This window comes from Psittacula echo (assembly GCF_963264785.1).
Source record: "Psittacula echo genome assembly, chromosome: 4".
NCBI classification, from domain to species: domain Eukaryota; kingdom Metazoa; phylum Chordata; class Aves; order Psittaciformes; family Psittacidae; genus Psittacula; species Psittacula echo.
In genome coordinates this window covers 11,936,281-11,956,384 of record NC_137738.1, presented here as the reverse complement: position 1 = coordinate 11,956,384, position 20,104 = coordinate 11,936,281, and the positions used below count along the sequence as shown (strand labels likewise).

Sequence of the window (20,104 nt, the reverse complement as noted above, 5' to 3'; positions counted from 1 at the left end):
ATCAGCCCCCAAGAGAAATATTCACTGAACCCCCAAGAGAAATATTCACAGATACTGCCTGGAAAAAAAAGTCTGATCCTCCTACAGGATCACTTTATCTTCAGAGACCAGTATAAGCCAAGTAGGAGATGAGGCTGAATGGTCTATTCATTCTGAGTTTTAAGGAAAACCTAACATCTTTCTTTTTCTAAAGAAAGCACAGATGGTGCACTCCGCAGCACACACTGACAGACAGAGGATATAATTTCATACTAATTTGTTCAGCAGCCATTCCAGTTTCAACGCTTTCTGCTTTTCAGCTTATTCTCACCTTTGCATCATCCTTCCTCTACGACAGTTCAGGCAACTGTTAGTGAGAGATGGGCTGGAAACCAATGCATTAAAAATCCCACAGAAAAAACCTGCAGGAAGTGTTTTCACAAGCTAAATCAGAACCCGTTCTGGCTCTTCACACAGTCACACAGACAGCTATGCTGGCACAGCTCAGAGAATGACATCAGACTGCCGGGGGTTGCTTGAACCAAATTAAGCATCCCCAGCATCACCTTTTTAAACCACAACCAGAGTTGTAGTTTATCAAACTCGGTAAGTTCATTTTCACCTCCAACTGAGTTCTTACCTTTGTATCTCCATTCAAGAGCTGCATTAATTCCAGTTGTACAAACCTATGAAAGTATAATTAGGAAGTTGGAGATGGAAAGACACAGCTTCTCCTCCCCGATGCCTTTTGGTCATCAGTTCCTCGCATCTTTTCAATTACATTAGCTGCTTTGCAGTTTCACACCAAACTCTACAACCCCACTTCTTTTCATGTCAGCTGCCTTATGCTAGCACCTGGCTTATACTGAAGACATCACATTCCTATGAAGTAACAGCCCTAAAAACCCCCAGGTATCAACTGTTCAGGATTGGAACAATACAGGTACTACAGGTCACACAAGGAGCAACAACCTGTATCTTAATTTGGCTGGACAGGCTTGCTCGGGAGCTGGTAATGTAATGAAAAGTGGTTTTTTGAGGTAATCTGGTAATCAGATCATCTCTCTCAGAAATGCACGTGCCTTATGGTTCAAGAAGGCCAAAACACACATAAAACCCCCCACTCCTGCAATCACTGTCTGCTCAGAGTACAGCATCAGAAAACAATCCACTGCCTTTAGAAAAAGTTGATCAACTGTCACACGAGAATTTTAGTTTGAGGTGAAGATCTCCATTCATCCCCCAGAGAAACAGTTTATAGAAACAACTCAGTAATTAAGAATTCCCACTCTTTCATTTCTCAGTATGCCAGCGCCAAAACTAAGCAACATTCCAATTACACAGTTTGATATTCAAATCAAAGTATGACTGACTATTCAAAGGAAGAACTGACTGAAAGCAGACGGCAAGTTAATTTATATAGGCATATATAAATGGGTGTAAAGATAAGTGTACTGACTAATTATAATGTTTAAAATGATTTTCATTGAGGACAGTTTGAGTACACCTACTAAGCAAAGAACGTACTCCAAGCAAGAGTTCAAAACCACAGCAAAAAAGATGCATTTCTGTTATAGGATATAATAACTTTAAAAAAAAGGTGTTTTAGTAAATGCTCAAATGTTTTCTGAATGAATGGAAAGCAGGATTTTCCAGAGATCTATGCTAGGAAGTAGTAAGAAAAATTATTATGGTGAAGTAACCTCTCACTGGTCTCTGGTTCCCTCTCCCGCTCAGATCCTGTCCCACTCTAGGATATGACAGAACAAAGTCTGAGGGGACTGACGGAACACTAGAATAGGCTGCCCAGGGAGGTTGTGGAGTCTCCTTCTCTGGAGACATTCAAAACCCGCCTGGACACATTCCTGTGTGACCTTATCTAGGTGTTCCTGCTCTGGCAGGGGGACTGGACTCGATGATCTTTTGAGGTCCCTTCCAATCTCTAACATACTGTGATACTGTGACTCATTAACTAGCCTTCCCCAGAAGCAAAAAGTCACCACTTCTCAAGACCTAGATTTCTGTTATACACTGATATGCAAGACCAGAATGGTCAAAAGCTAGGGCATTAACAAGTGATAAAGCTATTCCCCAGTACTTCTATTCAGATGAATCATCTTCCAGCTAAGACTTTTCTTCCCTTCAAATACTCACTTCCATAGCTATTGTTTTCCAAGTCCTTTCAGCTGAGTTAATTTACTCATCCCTTCGATTTATTTTAGCAGAGTGATATAACTATGTTGCATATTCTGTGCTGAAAGTAAATGCTTTCCATTTCACTTCACAAGCACTTTTGCTACCTGATGAAGGCAATAAAAGGGGAGAAGAATAACAAATATATTCATTAAGATACATTTGAATGGAAGTAGAGCTAAGCCTCCTATCAATGCCAGCACACTCTCTTACTATCGCCAGCAGAGCCTTGGAAACAGTGCTGATAACCTGGGTGGTAGCTTGGCTCAGCACAAACTTGCTGGGTGATCCCAAGCAAGCACGTGGCTTTTCCCTCCACTATCCTTTTATGCAGGGGGAGATAGAGACAAAGCTTCAGCAGTAGAATACTACAGTCGTTTAATGAAACTACAACATCACAATCTTACAATAGCAAGTATGACAAGTTAACTGTATCAATACCCATCTACTGCAGGATATTCATTACTTTTTCTTCTCCAATTCCACCAAAATTTCTTTGAATAGCAATTTTATAGATGGTGATGGTCATTGCTTGCATGTAACACTACAGAAATGAGCCTAACAAAGCTGTTTTCACTATTATGTTCACAACTTCACATCACCAACCTGTTCCCAAAAGGCAGCAGACTTAATACATCTACTGATATTTTTACGACAACAATATGAGCCCTCAAAAGAAAAATGTATTAACATTCCCCAATGTTAATTAAACAATACTTTATCCACAAAGTGAACGTACTTCTACATAGAAGAAGTCTGCCATGTGGTTAAGGCCAACTACCAAAATTTAATGAAATTCTTTGGGTTGCCCACCCAAACTTTAATGCTTTCACCTGACAGAACACCACTAATTCTTAAGAATCCCACAAGTAACCATTAAAAGCGAGTATAACTCTGACAATTTAGCAATCTCTCTCTTCACTTCCAAATACCACAACTAACATTGATAATGCTTTCAATAATCTTACATGTAATTAAAACATAATGGAAGAATTTTGTTCAATAAACAGTCAAAACTTCTTTTAGGTCATTATTTTATCATACACATCAGGATTAGTTAACCAGAATTAGGTGATTTCTTTAATCATCCCACATTTAAAAGGCAAAGAAAAAGCCTGCTAGCAAAAATAGATTCTATCCAATTTCTGACAACACTGGTAATAATACCACATCATGTTACTCCCATTCTGACAGGGAATGCTGACAGCCTGCTCCAGAGGCCTGCCAAAAGTATAGGTATAGCATAATTACCTCATTGCAGTAGAATAATTTTTCCCCTCAAAACAAGTTTTAGCATGATGCGAACCAAAACAGTATGAGGAGAACCGTCTGAGATCCCCTTCAGACCTGCGTATACATTCCTCTTTTCATTCTCCTTTAACATCTACATATACTCCAATTAGGCAACACCAATTTTTATTTCAGTTTGCATTTCCCAAAGATACTAAATTATTCAGTCTATGATAGGAGTAAGTGCATTCCCCTCCCAGCAAGGATTTAATGAACTATCTTTTCTGTAAGAGAAAGGACCACACATCAATATACAGCTGTGGAAAAAACAAGCATCTTTCCCCTATAAAGGTTTGATTATTTTGTAACTGGACAACCTAACTTCTAGGTTTAGTAATAATTTCAAAGCACTTTAACCTCAAGGGGTTTTTTTCCAAGATTAGACTAACAAAACCTATGTTTCTTTTTCCTCTGCCCGATTTTCCTATGAATTAAAATGTCATCTAAGGAAATATTAGAACAGCTTCACTGGAGCCATTTCTATCCTTGCCTTTATATCCAGAATGCCCAAAATCTTGTCAAGAACTAATACATAACTGTTAAAGATCAGTACAAAAACGATCAGGAATTTTACATATATGTAATTCTACTGCAAAGAATGAGAACAGGCTTATTTACAGCTGTATGATATCCTTCATTTTTTCTTTTCCTGCTTTCATCTTCCACAATGAACAACCCAAAGAACCTCCTCAAATGCAAATTACACCTATATAAATCCCACACTTAATTTCTTATTCTCTTAGCAAGGCTTTCCTGAAGACTGAAGACACATGCCACACAAGCCACTCCTAATTCCAGCTGAACTAGAAGGTACTTTCTGCAGCAAAACAGAGCATAATGCCCCTTAGTTCCCCCCATCTCCCAGCGCACACTTCCCTTACTTGCCCTTATTCCTTCAAAGGAATAATCCATTTCCTCACACATGAGAGAATTTTCTCAGCCACTTTCCTTTCATTGAGGTTTTTCCCTCATTCCAGAGTCACTCTGATTACAACACTGAGCTCTACTTGATGCAGGTGTGAAAATTTTCTCTGTACTGCAATGCAAAATCTCTGCAGCAAGCAGACATCTTTACTCTAGACCACTAAGACCGGTTACTGAATATCTGAACATGGTGCGCACAGCCTCAAAGCTAGAAATCCTCTTCAAGTGACCTCTTAAACTGATGACACATACTTGTCATACAATGGTGTAACTTTTGACCACCTCAGACAATTACTTACTGCAATGAGTAAGTCTTCTGAGCTTTTCCCAGAAACAAATCTTGCCTCATTTGTAACGTATCTCTTAAACAATATTAGGGAGGAACTTATAGCATTAGTAATCTACCTTAAAATTCCAGGAGAAAGTGTAGTCCTGCGTTGTCTTTCTCTTCTGGATTTGCAGATGGCCTACAATCTGCTTGACCAGCCAGCAGGAAAGTAGGGTCTGGGTGAAGAGCTACTAGCTAAGGCAATCATTCAAACCAGAACAGAGTGAAAACACTTTGACTTTAACAGTTATTTCAATAAACAGAATTCAAGCATAAGAGAAATTAGGGACAGTCAGTCGGGCTTGTTCAGATTGGAGAAGCGAAGGCTCTGGGGAGACCTTAGAGCAGCTTCCAGTGCCTGAAGGGGCTGACAAGAAAGCTGGAGAGGGACTTTTTACAAGGGCCTGTAGTGACAGGACAAGGGGAAATGGCTTTAAACTGACAGAGGGGAGATTTAGATGAGACATTTGGAAGAAGTTCTTCCCTGTGGGGGTGCTGAGGCACTGGCACAGGGTGCCCAGAGAAGCTGTGGCTGCCCCATCCCTGGCAGTGTTCAAAGCCAGGTTGGACGGGGCTTTGAGCAGTGGATTGGAACTAGGGGATCTTGAAGGTCCCTTCCAACCCACACCATTCTGTGATTCTATGAGAGGATAAATAACTAGATACACAGTATTTCAAACAGTTTCACTGACAAGGCAGCCATCCCTTCAGAGCCCTTTGAGACAAACCTGTATTGGGTTTCAATAAGAAAATTGCCAGTTGCAGTAAAGCCTTTTACCGTGCATTCTGAACTCATAAGAAGGACAAAATACCCATCGCTGGGTGCTCAGCGGACAGGCACCCAGCGGCTTCGCCTCTGCTCTGCAGATCCACTAGAGGGAGATCCTAAGTTAAACAACCTCAAGACACACAGGAGCCAGAAGAACAGCTGAGGATGCCAACTGCCACCAAAGATCAATGGCATTGTTCAAATACATGCAAGAGCAGGACACCATATCATTTTATATATACCCAAAAAAGGGCAAGGGAGCTGTAAGGAACAGCTGACTTGCAAACCAAAAGGAGGCTCACAAAATAATATTCCTCAGAAGTCATTTAGATTTCTGTGAACCTTTGCATAAAGTTTCAAATTCATCTGCAGCTTTATGAATTTCTGAGCAGTTATGCTCAGCTAACATTAAAGCTGCTTGCCTTTTATGAATAAAATATAATGTAAAATAACCAAGCTAATAAAAGAAATTGCCAAAAATGAGAAAACACAGCAGAAAATAAGGACACTGCAAGAACCAAACTTTAATTGCAAGCAGTTCTAGAGTAAAGGGAAGTCATCCATATAGGTTTTCTTTATTCTGAGCTGCAGATTCTATATGCTGGTTTAGATACAGCAGGAAACACAGCAATTCACATAAATTATTAGAGACAAGTTGTTCTCTTCAGGTACTGATTTATGAAGCATTATCAGCAGAATACCAACTAGGACTGAATGTGTTAGAAATGTTTAAGAGTCTAGTGGATAAACTGGAAGAAACAAAAACTATCAACATGTAACATACTGATCTTCATGTATTAGCACAAATTCCTTTCATAACATATAACCCCAACACCATCTCAAAAAAGGACAATTGGGGATGTTGAAATCCACCTTCTAAAGCGAAAACCTAATATCGGAGTCTCAACGCCAGTGAACTGTCTAAATAAATATTCAGCTATATCAGTGATGCTAGGGATAAAAAATTATTACCAAGGATTCATTTCTAGCCGTGCTTTTAGGAAGTTACACTAACCGCAGAGAAAAGAAATGTATTAAACTTTGAGCAAGGAATCTAATTTGCTTCTAAACTACAAACTACTTAGTATCCTATTTCCATTATTAAAGCAGGTATGTTCAGAAAGATACTTGATCTTTTTTACATCTTACACTGATACCGGTCAGAAATATATGTAGATACAAGTAATACATATAAGATCATAAACTGACAAACCTCTCAGCTGATAAAATTTCGGGACACTTTTTGATAAGTTTTCTAACACAGATGCATTATAAACATTTACTTTTAAACATTGTCTGGAAATGGTAATAGGCTTTCAAAGCAATTCTACATAGATAATTAGGATTTTTCTTCACAAGTAGCAGTGCAAAACTACTCATCTTCAGACACTGAAGTGACAGCAGTAACATTAAGCTTTAGTTGGATGGTTGGACAGGGCTTGGAGCAACCTGGTCTAATAGAAGATGTTCCTGCCCATGACAGGGGGTTGGAAATAGATGAGATTTAAGGTCCCTTCCAATCCAAACAATTCTATGATTTTATGATCCTGATGGAAGCTGGAGCACCTCTATATCTGTTATATATCTGAAATAGGTAAGTGATAGCTAATCTTTAATCTTTCTTGGCTGACAGAAATTACAGAAGGTCAGTTACCTCCTCCTATGCCAACAGTGTCCACCATTAGGCTCTGATGCAGCTAACATGCATTTTGACTTGTACTGACTACTACCAAGTCAAATCACAAGAAGGAGAAACAAAGTGACTACCTCACATTCAGGAAACCTGAGGGTCACCATCAGTCGCTATCAAACATAATTATGCAACTTATGTCATGTCCTTGTCAGACCTACATCTCAAAGCCACAAAGAACAAGCCAGACAGACTACAGCACTGTATCCAGCAACCTGGACATGGCATTAGTCATACTTAACTGAATCACACACAAATCCACCTGAAAATGAAACCTCCCCACAATCCTTAGAGATTAATTGGTATTAAACCAAATGATGCAGACAAACTCAAACTGAAGGGCCACTTCAGAGGTCAGTGAAGAGACTACTGGCAGAGTGATTTGGAGGACTTCACAACTTGGGATGAGCAGAGGACTGAATTCTAAGTACAATCACTTTTGGACTCATGGCAAAGCTCAGCTCCCCTTCCTTCACCACTGAAGAAATTACTGAAGTGATGCAACAGGAAAGAGTTCTTCGCACTGAGTTGTTTGAATGCTGTTTTGTATAACTAAAGTTACAGTTAAAAAAAACCCTAAAATTATTTTAGTTTTATCCAAGTCTTCAGAAACTGAAGCTGCATCTCAGCTCAATACATTTTCTGCTACTGAAGAATCTAATGACATAGCCGTTAGCCCACATACAGTTTGCACAAAGCAGCAAGAGAACTAGTCATTAGGCAAATCACAATAATACATTAAATGAAGAAACAGACACACTGGCTAATTAAAAAATGAGCACTGTCATGGCTGCCTATGCCATTTCGGCCTTCTAGTAGCTCAGTGTTAGTGTTGTGGGAAGGAGTTAAACTAAATTATGAAAATAAATATATGCATATATACACACAGTTGTTTTACAATTGAGTAACCCCAAGGGAAAGGAGAACTGGGGATTTAGAAGAGAAAATATCCAAGGAAGAGGTAGGAGAATGGGATACACAGCTAGATCATTTTAGCTGGCAAAAAGAAAGCTTTATCTCTAGCTACCCTTTCTACTTTGGCCTCATATGCTACGTAACAGCATAAGCACTGCAGAACATACCATCCTTGGTCTAGAACACTTAGTTTCAAATGTTAAGTCTTGAAAAAACTGTCAGAATGAAAAGCAACTTGAAAAGTCACCCTTTTTTGCTGAGAGACGGCCCTAGTAAGGTCATCTACAGCCTCTTTACAAGAGAAAACTGGCACAGAAGTACTCTCTCTTGTTACACAGACAATCTTTAAAGTTTAATGAGGACAAAAGAATTCATTTGGTTACAAGAACACTAAAGTCTCTTTCAGTCTTTTAAAATAAAACCTCTCTCTCTGTGTCTCAGTGTTATACTGATCAATTTGCTGTACAGCCTATCTAGAATATATGACAAATACCACCTGAAGACTGAAGCCATTAATGTTTCCACCAATGTTTTAAACTCTCTATGCCACCCTGTTCTCCAAATTGATAGACCTGCTGTCTAGATTATATGTGTTCATCTGAATGTTACGCCTGGATCCAAGGTCTCCAAGCTAGGAAACTCTTGTATGGTAAGGACTGCCAAAGAAGATGACTTGAATTCCCAGGTTTGGAGGAAAAAAACCCCAGAGTGTTTATAATAAACTGGTGGTCAATGAAAAGTGAAAATACCAATACACATTAAGAATGCCTCTAGAAATCCTCAAAAGTACCTTGACTAAGAGGTATGCACTCCTTGGTCAGGAGTTTTGGTGTTCCTTCCTTAAATAAAAGGCAAAACCAGCAGCTTTCTCTATGCAATAGATACTATGACAATCAATTTACTCGTTAGGAATCCCATTTACATGGATGGCAGTCAAGTTGAGATTCACTATTACAAAGCATTAACTTGGTAGACAAAACTCTCAAATAATGAAAATGGTTAGAGGCTGAATCATGATTAGAAACAACTTATTGACTTCTACGCATAAATATTTGAATGTTTTCCATCTGTATTTGAACAATCTTGTAAAAAAAAAAAAAAAGCTCAGAGACTCTTACCAGCTTCCTGTGAATTTAATACTTCTAAGGCATGCATCATGGCACTTGCGAAGACATTGGCATCTTCTTTGCTGCCAAAATTCAGACCATACACCTGCCTAGCATCACGCCACTGGTGGAAGGTCTGTGTAGCCTGATTGTACTTCAGCCCTTTCGGAATGGCACAATTTATTACCACCTAGAAACATTAAAAAATAAAAAGTTACTTATGTTTAAAGTTGCCTTTTCACAAGTTTCAGCTTCAAGCAGATTTTATTCCTTAACCATGTGGGTTAATTCAAGACCCATAATCTGTAAAATCACAATGCTGAAGCACATAACCATTTCAATTTTCATTCCAATGCCGCATGAAATCAGTGATGAGAATACACAAGGGGACTAACGAGATATTTTCTATCAACTGTGTAGCTTAAGCATTCTCATTTCTAAAGATGCAGTGATGTTTCATAACAGCAATGTAGTAATATCAACAGTTCTGGCTTTTAATAGCAGAGTACTTGATGTGAATATGCATCTGGATCTCAGAAATGCATTAGCTTTTTATTTTCTACATTAGCTTCACAGAGTACTTGTTAGAACTATTTTTTTTAACCAAGTTGTCACCTTCTCTCTGTGGCTGCTGCACCCCTTAGCTTGCAGTGCTTTCAGCAGCAGCTCATGGGGACTTCTACTATGCATCACAAGGTATCATTTTGCAAGATTGTTATGGCTCACACAAAAGGTGATAAATTCTAGCTAGTAGGACAACCACTTATTACAAGCCATCCACTAAGAGGATCCCATTGCACTTGGATAACTATATCCTCTAACCTTTTTCCACTGAATAATGGGAGGAAAATACCATGTTTCTTCTCAGATGAATTCACAGAGACCATTTATTACTTCAAATAAGTGTTTAATGATGTCACGGTTTAACCCCAGCCAGCAACTAAGCACCGCGCAGCCACTCATTCACTCTTCCCCAGTGGGATGAGGGAGAGAATCAGAAGAGTGAAGTGAGAAAACTCGTGGATTGAGATAAAGGGTTTTTAATAAGTAACGCAGAAGCCACGCACACAAGCAAAACAAGGAATTCATTCACCATTCCCCATTAGCAGGCATGTGTTCAGGCACTCCAGGACAGCAGGGCTCCATCACACAGAATGGTTACTTGGGAGGACAAATGCCATCACTCTGAACATCTCCCCCCTTCCTCCTCCTTCTTTCCCCAACTTCACATGCTGGGCATGATGCCATATGGTCTGGAATATGCATTTGGTCAGTTGGGGTCAGCTGTTCCAGCTGTGTCTCCTTCCAGCTCCTTGTGCACTCCCAGCCTGCTCACTGGTGGGGTGGTGTGAGGAGCAGAAAGGGCCTTGACTTTGTAAGCACTGCTCAGCAGTAACTAAAACATCCTGTGCTATTAACACTGTTTTCAGCACAATTCAAAACATAGCCGCACACTAGCTACTATGAAGAAAATTAACTCCGTCTCAGCCAAAACCAGCACAAACAACAAATCACATAGCAGATGATCAGTGTGTGTGATAAGTGACCATGAACAGACCAAAACAATTGTTTTTAAATGCTTGAGAGAGGGAAACAGGTATAGAAGCTTTACTCAAGCAAAAGGATTAGATTTTTAACCCCACCACAAGTTCTCACCAGGCAAAGCATATTTCAAGGCACAATGCTAAGTTTGCCATTTAATCAAGATTAACAACTTCATCAAGGAAATTTAGATGTAATCCTTGTAGTTCCCTTCTCAATCTCTTGAAGTGGTAGATGATGAGCACTACCAAATGTCAGAGGTTTTTTGAATTAAATGACCTGGGGAAATGAGGTATCATGCATCCAACTTTTCATAAAGAGCTACAAGAGAACTGCTGGTACCTGCAGTTAACAGGGAAGAAGAAAAGATTTTAGGTTGCCACTTTACCTTAAAAAAAAAGTCAGATGTCTTGTCTAGACCACTAGCCTTTATCTGTAGGAAGGAATGGTAAAAGACTGCACAAGGACTTTTGCCTTGGAGATATGTAAAGTGCTTAGTTCATGGGGAAAAAGCCATAATACAGTTTTGCTACTTCAGTTTAAAAGAAAATTGTTTAATATTTACAGTTCCCATAATTTTACTCAAGATTCACTTCTTAGTGTTAAAAACAATCACAAAAATAGCTTAAGATTCCTATTCCAAATTTTCAGAGATCTGCTTACCTGATGATCCTGAATCTTTCTGCCCACGACTCTGAACGTGTTGTTGCCTGTGTGATGATATATATGAACTCTGCTGAATCCAGTTGATCCACCAGCTGGTACCCATTTCTTATTGGCATCATCATAGACCATTACAGCAGCCCGTGCTTGGCAGATACTCTGTTCACTGTTAAAATACAAGCATTTTGGAGTAGAACATGATTGTTTATGGCAAATCATCATCTTTTTGGTTAGCTTTTGCTTTTTAAACTCAAAATGTTAAAGCAATGCTCCTTGCTGAAACATCCACCTTTCTAAATACGTAAGCCCAGTAGCACTTTGTCATTTTGCTTAAAGGTGTTCATTCTGAAACGCTGTGGTCAAGACAAACAGGCTGAACTATTACTAAGAGATCAAGAAGCGATTTACTTTTCACTTTTTTTTGCACTTCTCCCCTCTACAGGGTTTTTCCCCTCCTTTCTGCTCACCACCCACCATACATTTTAATTAAATGCCATAACCATGCACAAAGTTTACTGCAAAGACTGAATTACAAAGAATCTGGAGTTGCATCAGCTCCATATGACTTCTACAAGAAATGAGGATGGGAAGGCCGCTTGTTTGTCTTAACGTATATAGAAGGAAACACTCACACAGGGTAAAGTTCAGCACAAAATATTCACCTGCTCATAAATTAAATGCCTTTTGGTTTGATATATCTTACAATTGTAAAAATGTCTTTCTTACAGTTACAACAGTTCCTCCCTGAGAAAAGGTTCTCCTCATTACTAAAACGTAAAATTCCATTAGGAAATCGCTATCAGTAGCTAATTCTGATTATTATGGCAGTCATCTGGAAGCTATTCTACAGCCTGAAGTTAAGAGGGAGCATATCATGAATGTCATCAAACTAGAAACACAAGAAAGCATGATGTACCATAAACACACTATTTATTAGGAGGGGGTGAGAGGGTGATACTACACAAGTTGTCTTTACGGGAAATGTCCAGATGCAGACAGGAAATAAAAATAGAAAGGAATTATTTCTTATCAGTAAGGCAAATTCTCTGAACATACCACTCCAGTACATCCAACATTATAGAAAGCACATGATGCTTGGCTTGCTAGGAATGTGGCCTGCCGTTTGGAAAACTGAGAAGGCTGAAGAAACAGGCATTCTTCATAAATTACAAAAGGAAAGTAGTGAAATATTGCTTCATACTTTATAAAGGAAGAAGAACACAACTCTCCCCAGTCTTTCTTGGTTTTTTTTTTGTGGGTTTTAATTGTTTGGTTGCTTGGGTTTGGGGGGTGTCGTGTTTGTTGGTGTTTTTTAAATCAGACTGTGCTGAATTTCCTAGTATATGATTTCCATCTGACACACAAAACCTCAGCACTGTATCCAGCTGTTTCGTTAGCTTTCAGTATTGACATCGTTGAGAAAACATAGCCTCAATTTCTATCACACTTTCCACAGCACTGCAACAGTTGGAAAAGCACTTGACACTGGGATGCTTTTCAAGACTGGGGGAGAAGAGAGAATACTGAGATTATGTCTCCTATATGTACAAGAGAATCAATATTTCTAATTTTAAAAAGCATGTATGTTGTAGTCTCACCACCTATTCAACAACTAGATCAGAACGTGATAACATCCTCTAATTAAGCCACACTTTTTCTAGCCAGAAATTAGTTCAATGTAGGGATAGTAAAATTATAATACACATATATAGAGTGCTTCTTTTCTAAGCATAGTTTACATTTTAGACCAAAAGAACCACATTTAATCCAAAAAGAAAGACCAGATGCAAAGAAAATAAAGTTATTGACAAGTTTCAGGTGTTTTCACAGTCCCACTAAAAACATGCCAAAGGTACATAAAGTTCTCCCATTTAAGAAGAGGACAGTGCAAGAACTGACTGGATTTCCTTGGTTTGGTTTGGAAGTATTTTGGCACACTCAATCTTAGAAGTTCAAACCTAGAAACGATGTGTTCACAAAGTACACAACAAACAGTAGTGTTTTTTCTAAAATGCATAATAGTATTACAGTAAACTTGGAAGATTTCTGAACCCAAACTAAGTTTTTGCTACATCTGAAGTTGGGTCAATCACAGGCATAGTAAACTATAGGCGACAGGACCTAGATACTGATTTGGAAGCAGCGCCACGCGGTTTGCCGAGTTCTTGCCAAAAAATAACTTTATCTCAATCATGTGTCAGACAGATTAAAACAGAAATAATTTAGACTCTATTAAAAATTGAGGCTATGAGTATAAGCTAATATGTTCCAATTACAATGAAGGTAGAACCAGAGTGTGACTGAGTAATGGTACGGTGATCAGATTTAATTAGTAGGACAGACCATCCAAGTTCAGATGTTCTTATTCAGAGCATTCTCACTCTTTGCCCTGCCAAGGTCCTTCCATAGGCCCCTTACAGAGGTTTTTACATTATATTATTTAACATAACAAGAAAAAACCACCTACTCATTTTAGAACTGTTTAGTATTCAAGCGGCCTAATTCATATGCACAAATAAGTTGACCTTGAGTAGAGTTTCTAGCTTTTCTTTAACAACTGTTAAACTATTTTTAGTTCCACTTCTCAGGCTATGCCTTATAACTGGAAATATTACACAAGTCAAGATCTCAAATACTTCATGCTCCATTTAAAATAAAAGAATTTTCTTAATAGCAGGAGATTACTCTTTCTCATATAAAAATGTAAGATGATTCACATCCTTCAAAAAATGACAAAAACAAATGATTTCCAGTTGACCTATTCAATCACTACACAATAAGCCTTTTGCCTTCATTTCACACAAATCCTATAACTAAAATTTTAATGTTCCGGGTCTATAATTTTCATATCCAGGTACCAATCTGGAGGTGACACACTCCCCTCCTGCCAACACTTCCCACCACCCATCACTTTGTTTATCAGAATGCAGCGGTAAGACAGAAAAATGAAGCTATCCTTGTCAGAAACAAATTAAACATCACAGTGTGCTAGCCTTTTCCCAGGGTTCAATAACTGCACATTACTAGATGTAGGGGAGATTAATTCAATCTCTTTCTTGCAGAAAAAAGTTCTGCACTCTAAAGTTACTATATTTTCTTCTGAAGACAAGCATGGAGGCATGAGCTTTAGCAAGGAAGACTTTTTAGGTCTGTTTTTCAATGACCATTTGATAGTTTAATATTTGAATATAGCATATTACAGCAAATAGACATCACAAAGTTTAGTATTTAAGTCTCAAAAAAAATCACTTTTTAAACAAGATGCATACCTGAACTTCAAAGGGCTATAGCAAATCAAAAATCCATGCTGTTAGCTCATGACTATCTTTGACAGATCTAACAAAAACCAAAGTTTAGTTTTCTTTCCATGATCCATCTTTTCCCAGGAAAATGCTAAGTTTAACATACAGATTGTTACTAGAACCTGAGCCAATGCCCTTTGTATTCTCCTACAAATATAAATTTAAACTTCAGTTCAAAGGAACAAGAGCGGCGTGAATCAGAACAGCATCATTTATTATATTTCTTCCTTTCTAACTTATTACACTTCCCTGCTGTACTTTTAACAGGAAACAGGTCTTCACTGATCTCAGTGTTTATACATGAGCTCTTCACAGTCTACAGGGTTTTCTGTAACACACGTCCTTAGACTGCAGGAACTGTGAGATGCCAGGATGACTTGCTTCATTCACTGCACCAGAATCCCTTTGGTCTGGTCACAAAGACCCTTTTTATAGACAGATTACTTTAACACTGATGGGAAATAAATTGTCTACAGTCGTGTCGCAAAAGGAAAGAATAAAGGATGTTCATTTATTTGCTGTGTCATTAGGCCTTCAAAAGCAGTCTACAGGGTTTACTTGCCTAGCTACAGATTTTCCTTTTTCTGGTGTACTATACAGGTATAATGGTTCCAGAAACATTACACTTGGATTAGCCCGTACCTTCCCAACATGAGAACTCATTAGGGGATGCAGCAGAACAAGTGAAGGGATCCATCTCAAGCTTCAAATGCTACTGCCAAAATGCACAGCTGCTTAAAGAACTGATTGTTAACTTACTGGGGCAGTGGACTGGCGAACTAGAGTGACAATCTAAATATTAACTAAGAAAGATTAAGAAATTGTCTGTTCCCAAGTAAACTTACTGAACTAAGTATATGAAATCATATGCTATATATATCCTGTAAAATAGAAAATTGATAAAAGGCAACATTTATGCAGAACAGTGCTTACCACTTAGGAAACAAAGCATACAAGGTCTCTTCCCAAAGCGTAAAGCTTGACAAATAGGTGGATAAATATATGTCAGGTGGAGTTCTTCTCTTGACAAAGATGTAAGGTTCTTATTATTAAAGCCAACCATTATTCTGGTTAAGTCCACCTACAGTAATACCATATAAAGCCAAATACAGGGTGGCTGGTTTTTATTTGGGGTAGAGGAGTGGGGAGAGGTCTGGCACTCAAAAGGCTCAGACAAAAAAAACACAGTAGTAATGAATCATAAGATTATTCTTATGGGAGAATATACTTTCCTCCTCCAGTGATGAGATCATATGGAAAGCTCAAAAACCATAGCAAACTGAATCCTAACAGACACCATTCTTTTGCCCAGATGGAATGTGTTCATTCTTTCCCATCCCAAGTTCTTAAGCAAAATGCACAGTGACACCAATGCACAGTCTGCTGACCTAAGCCTTTATTTTCTTTTTACTACTCTTCCCAAAAAAGTGGATGCTTAAGATTTCCTCTCTCAAGAGCTAAAATGAATAAACAGACTTAAATAATCAAGCTCATATGGAAAACAGCACAACTGCAGTCACTAAAAAGATCATTTAAATCTACTAACAAGAGTGAGGAAAAGCTGAGATTGCTCCAATTCTCAACATTTAGTATTTTTGTCGGTGATGTAACAATGAGGTTTTTGGAAAATCCTATCCCTTTACCACTTCTTCTGGTGATTCAGGGCTTTTTTTGCTATGTTCTCAATTTACAGAAACATAACAACATGTTCTTCAGTGTGCAGTCTTTGTGGAAGGAATGGAAGGAGATGCTGATTCATCAAATGCCTGTTGAGGCTTTTCAAACCATGTGGCACAAAGCTAGAAAGAAACTCCAAATGCTTCCAGTACTAACATCTTAAAATACACATTTTCAATAAGCAGCTGAATGCTGGTCCAGATATCAAGTTTTGCATGTTGGCGGTGGTGTTTTGTAAGATGGTTTTCCCCGCTTGATCCTGAAGCCTGACTGGCACATCACTGTGAAAATGCACATTCTCTATTTTGCTGTTAAAAATGCAAACAACAAAATACTCTGCAACGTAATAGAAAGTAGTGGCGGAGTACACAGTAACTAAACCAGACACTCTGCAGACAAAAGTCATGTAATCTAAGCTGCTCATTTGGCTTAACTCAATAGTTAAGCTACTTGCTAGCACCTGAAAGCTAACATTAAAATGCTTTCAATACCTTCAAATATCTCCTCACATTATGGTCTGCTGAGAATCACACTGAACTCAACTGCATAGACTAGGATTTACTTTTGGAAGTAGGGGTCTGGATTTGAGGGTGGGGGGAAGAATAAACTTTTGAGTCACTTCAGTTTTTAACTCCTAATCTACTGCTTTAATTTTACTCATTTTTTGAACTCAAGCCAAAAAGCAAATCTCAGAGGAAGTCAAGGATAACAATTACCATCTCCTCCTGCCAACTACACCGGCATCCAAGCCATCAACAGGGCATCATGAAAAAATATAATCAATTTATAATCCATATGGGCTCAGCAAAGGTTAACATAGATCTTACAATAAATTCATGGTCTCTGTAACTCATCCTCTGTTAAAAGGTAAGAAACTCAACTTTTTCTGCACTACTAAAACATAGCTGAAATGCTGCTGCAAGGGAACATCACATGCTCGGTACAGCAGCAGGAGCTATGCCCTGTTATGCTACCTGCATCCAACTTCAAACGGTGTGACTTGCCCACTCCAGCACTTCAGCTAGTACAGAATTTATTTGCTAGTCAGGTTTTAGAATAAGACTAAATTGGAACCAGCTCATTTACCTGACTGGCTTTCATGCAGATTCTTCTTCGGATGCTATAATCCCCGAAGGACAAGAGCAATTGTTGATTTCTTCTAGCAGGTGAAACCAAACAAGAGCTGCTGTTCAACCAGGAGGTGAATGCAAAGGGAGCAGTTTCACATTGCTTCACTAACAGCTCTCTTGCTTATGAGTTAGTACTTGCCTGTGCCTAGAAAACTTTTGATTGATAACAAATTCATTCATCTCTCCCACTTTCTTGTCTCTGATAACCGAGAGATTCATTCATCTCTCCCACTTTTTCTTCTCATGAATTACTCCGAATATAGATTAGCTGCAATAGAGACCAGAGGGAAATCCTGCACAGGAAAGTTCCAATTAGAAATAAAACTACTACTGCACCTTGAGAAGCAAGGAAAACTGAATCTAAACACTGGGATTAATAGCTGGCAAAGGAAAGGTGCTTTACTTTTGGCACAGAATTCTGCAACACTCCATTCCAGAGTCTTACAGTTTATTGAAAACTTTCTTTGCTCAATGAGTACCTTCCACTGGAAGAAAATTGCTTTTCATCTTGTGTCCAAAAGCATTTAAGATTATTTTAAGAGCAATCTGTTCTTGGAGCAAGTGAAATTCACAGAATAAATTTCTCTTCTGCTATAAATCTGTTCCTTCACAACTTTGCAGCTGTAGCTTGTTCTGTAACAGCAGGTGAATATCAAACAGATGAAGGAAATCACTGCAGGACACTCAGCCAGAAAAAGAAGTATCATTTAAGACAACACCTTGATGTCAAATGAAAGTCCACTTTCCACACAGAATTACCAATTTATAGCCCCAGGATTTTCTAACATTGTTTCATGGTCCATATTTAACATGAGAGTATTTCATACACTAGACAATGTAATTTTGAGCTGGCAATTCAATAGTGTCTCTAGGTTTGTTATATGCTGATGATTATACTTATGGGAGAATATACCATATTATACCATACATAAAATTCACTCATTCCCTCAAAGGGAATCAGAGATATCTAAGAGAGAACACGATGACAGTCAAACCAAGAAAAAGCCACACTACAGTGATGAACCTTAATAAAAACGAAGGGTTGATAGGAATTAATAATAACAGTCTGAAACCCATGGATGTTTAATAGTATGAAACTAGTTATATTAATGATGCCTAACCATATATATAATATGCAATAATATAATAGCAATTGTTATTATATATTATTATCCATATGTGACTTAACCATATTTAGTTACAAACTCCATCCTAAATTTAGATTCCTAAATACTCTCTGAAGTGAACCTTCCAATTTTCATTGCAAACTGAAGATGATATCAAAATACCTAGAGCAAGTAGACATTTCAGGCACGGAACTATTTAACCAGCACAAGCCATCACTTCTCAAATCTTAAACTAACGAGACTGAATGACAACCCAAACTCAGGTATCTATTTTCAAACAGGAACAGAAACTAAAGTCACTTAATACACAAAGGGGTGGGTTTTAAGCAATTATTTCAGCAGACAAAAGGAACAACTGTCTTGCTTTGTAAAAAGGAAGAATAAAATTCCTGACTTTTATCATCCATAGCACAAATTGCTTTCTACAAAACCAGAGATGCTCAAAACTTACCTAGAAAAACCCCATGATCCAATTCACGTCTTCATTGCCATCACTTAGTTTTCCATAGGTTACCTGCTAACCTTTTTTAACCTTTACTTGTTTGTATTACCCAGGTATTTATCTATTTCTGTGTTTAAGAGGAACAGTTCTTCACAGCTTGCACTTCAGGTTCAAGCTTTCTCCTTTAAACTAATTTGGATTAGAAAAAAGCAGCACTAGAGTATTGTACATGTCCAAAAAGCATGCTCAGCCTGGGAAAAGACAATACTTTGGATGCTTAAAACAAAATGTAAGATTTTAAATCCCAGTGAATAATTCACTCCGTCCAAACTTTACCATCAAATAAATACCAGGTTTACTTAAAATTTCAAGTTACGAGATAGAGAAGTAAGAGCTTTGATATACTGGAATTTTATACACACAATTTGCTCTTTGCCTTGTATGCAAACCTAGTGATAACTTCATGGATGTACTTTGTTAAAAGCCTTCATTATTTAGCTTTGAGATAAGATGGTCAATAAAACAACCAACAAGTAACAAAAGCAGTATTTTCCCAATTTATCCTAGAATTTTCCAGATTTTTCATCCTGTAAAGAATCATTAATATTTTTTTCTAAAAAATGTTTTCAACAGACATTTAGGGAAAAAAATATCAGAACTACACAGAGACTATTTCATTATAATACATCAGCACTTGTGGCGCAGAACCTTTCTAGCCATTGCTTTTATACTGGTAAAATAAAGTCTTACATTTAGACTCCATAGAACCATGAAATAAGATAACTCAGTTTACTTCCTCCACGCACACATCCATATCCTTGTTTTCTTTTATCCTTTTACACAGGGTGTTCTCTTAGACATAGCATTTTTGGTTATTTATCCAGATATTTTCCCTGAACACACCGCATTGTTGTAATCAAATCCATTTTTCCACTGATTCTTCAAACATATTTCTCCAGGCCATTTACTGTTTTACTTATACTCAAAAGGTTATGCAGAATCTATGCAGCAATTTAAATAGATGACA

The 20,104-nt window shown here is 38.0% G+C and overlaps 1 protein-coding gene across 1 annotated transcript in view; it reads right to left on the bottom strand.

Annotated features, from left to right (window-relative positions):
* Window positions 1-20,104, bottom strand: part of ENAH (ENAH actin regulator) — a 91,914-nt gene that overhangs the window by 33,061 nt on the left and 38,749 nt on the right. Inside the window, exons 2-3 of the mRNA XM_080616054.1 lie at window positions 11,400-11,565; window positions 9,207-9,384 (exon numbers count right to left, since the gene is read on the bottom strand). Coding sequence (XP_080472180.1) covers window positions 9,207-9,384; window positions 11,400-11,565 — 344 coding nt within the window. The remainder of the gene's footprint in view (window positions 1-9,206; window positions 9,385-11,399; window positions 11,566-20,104) is intronic.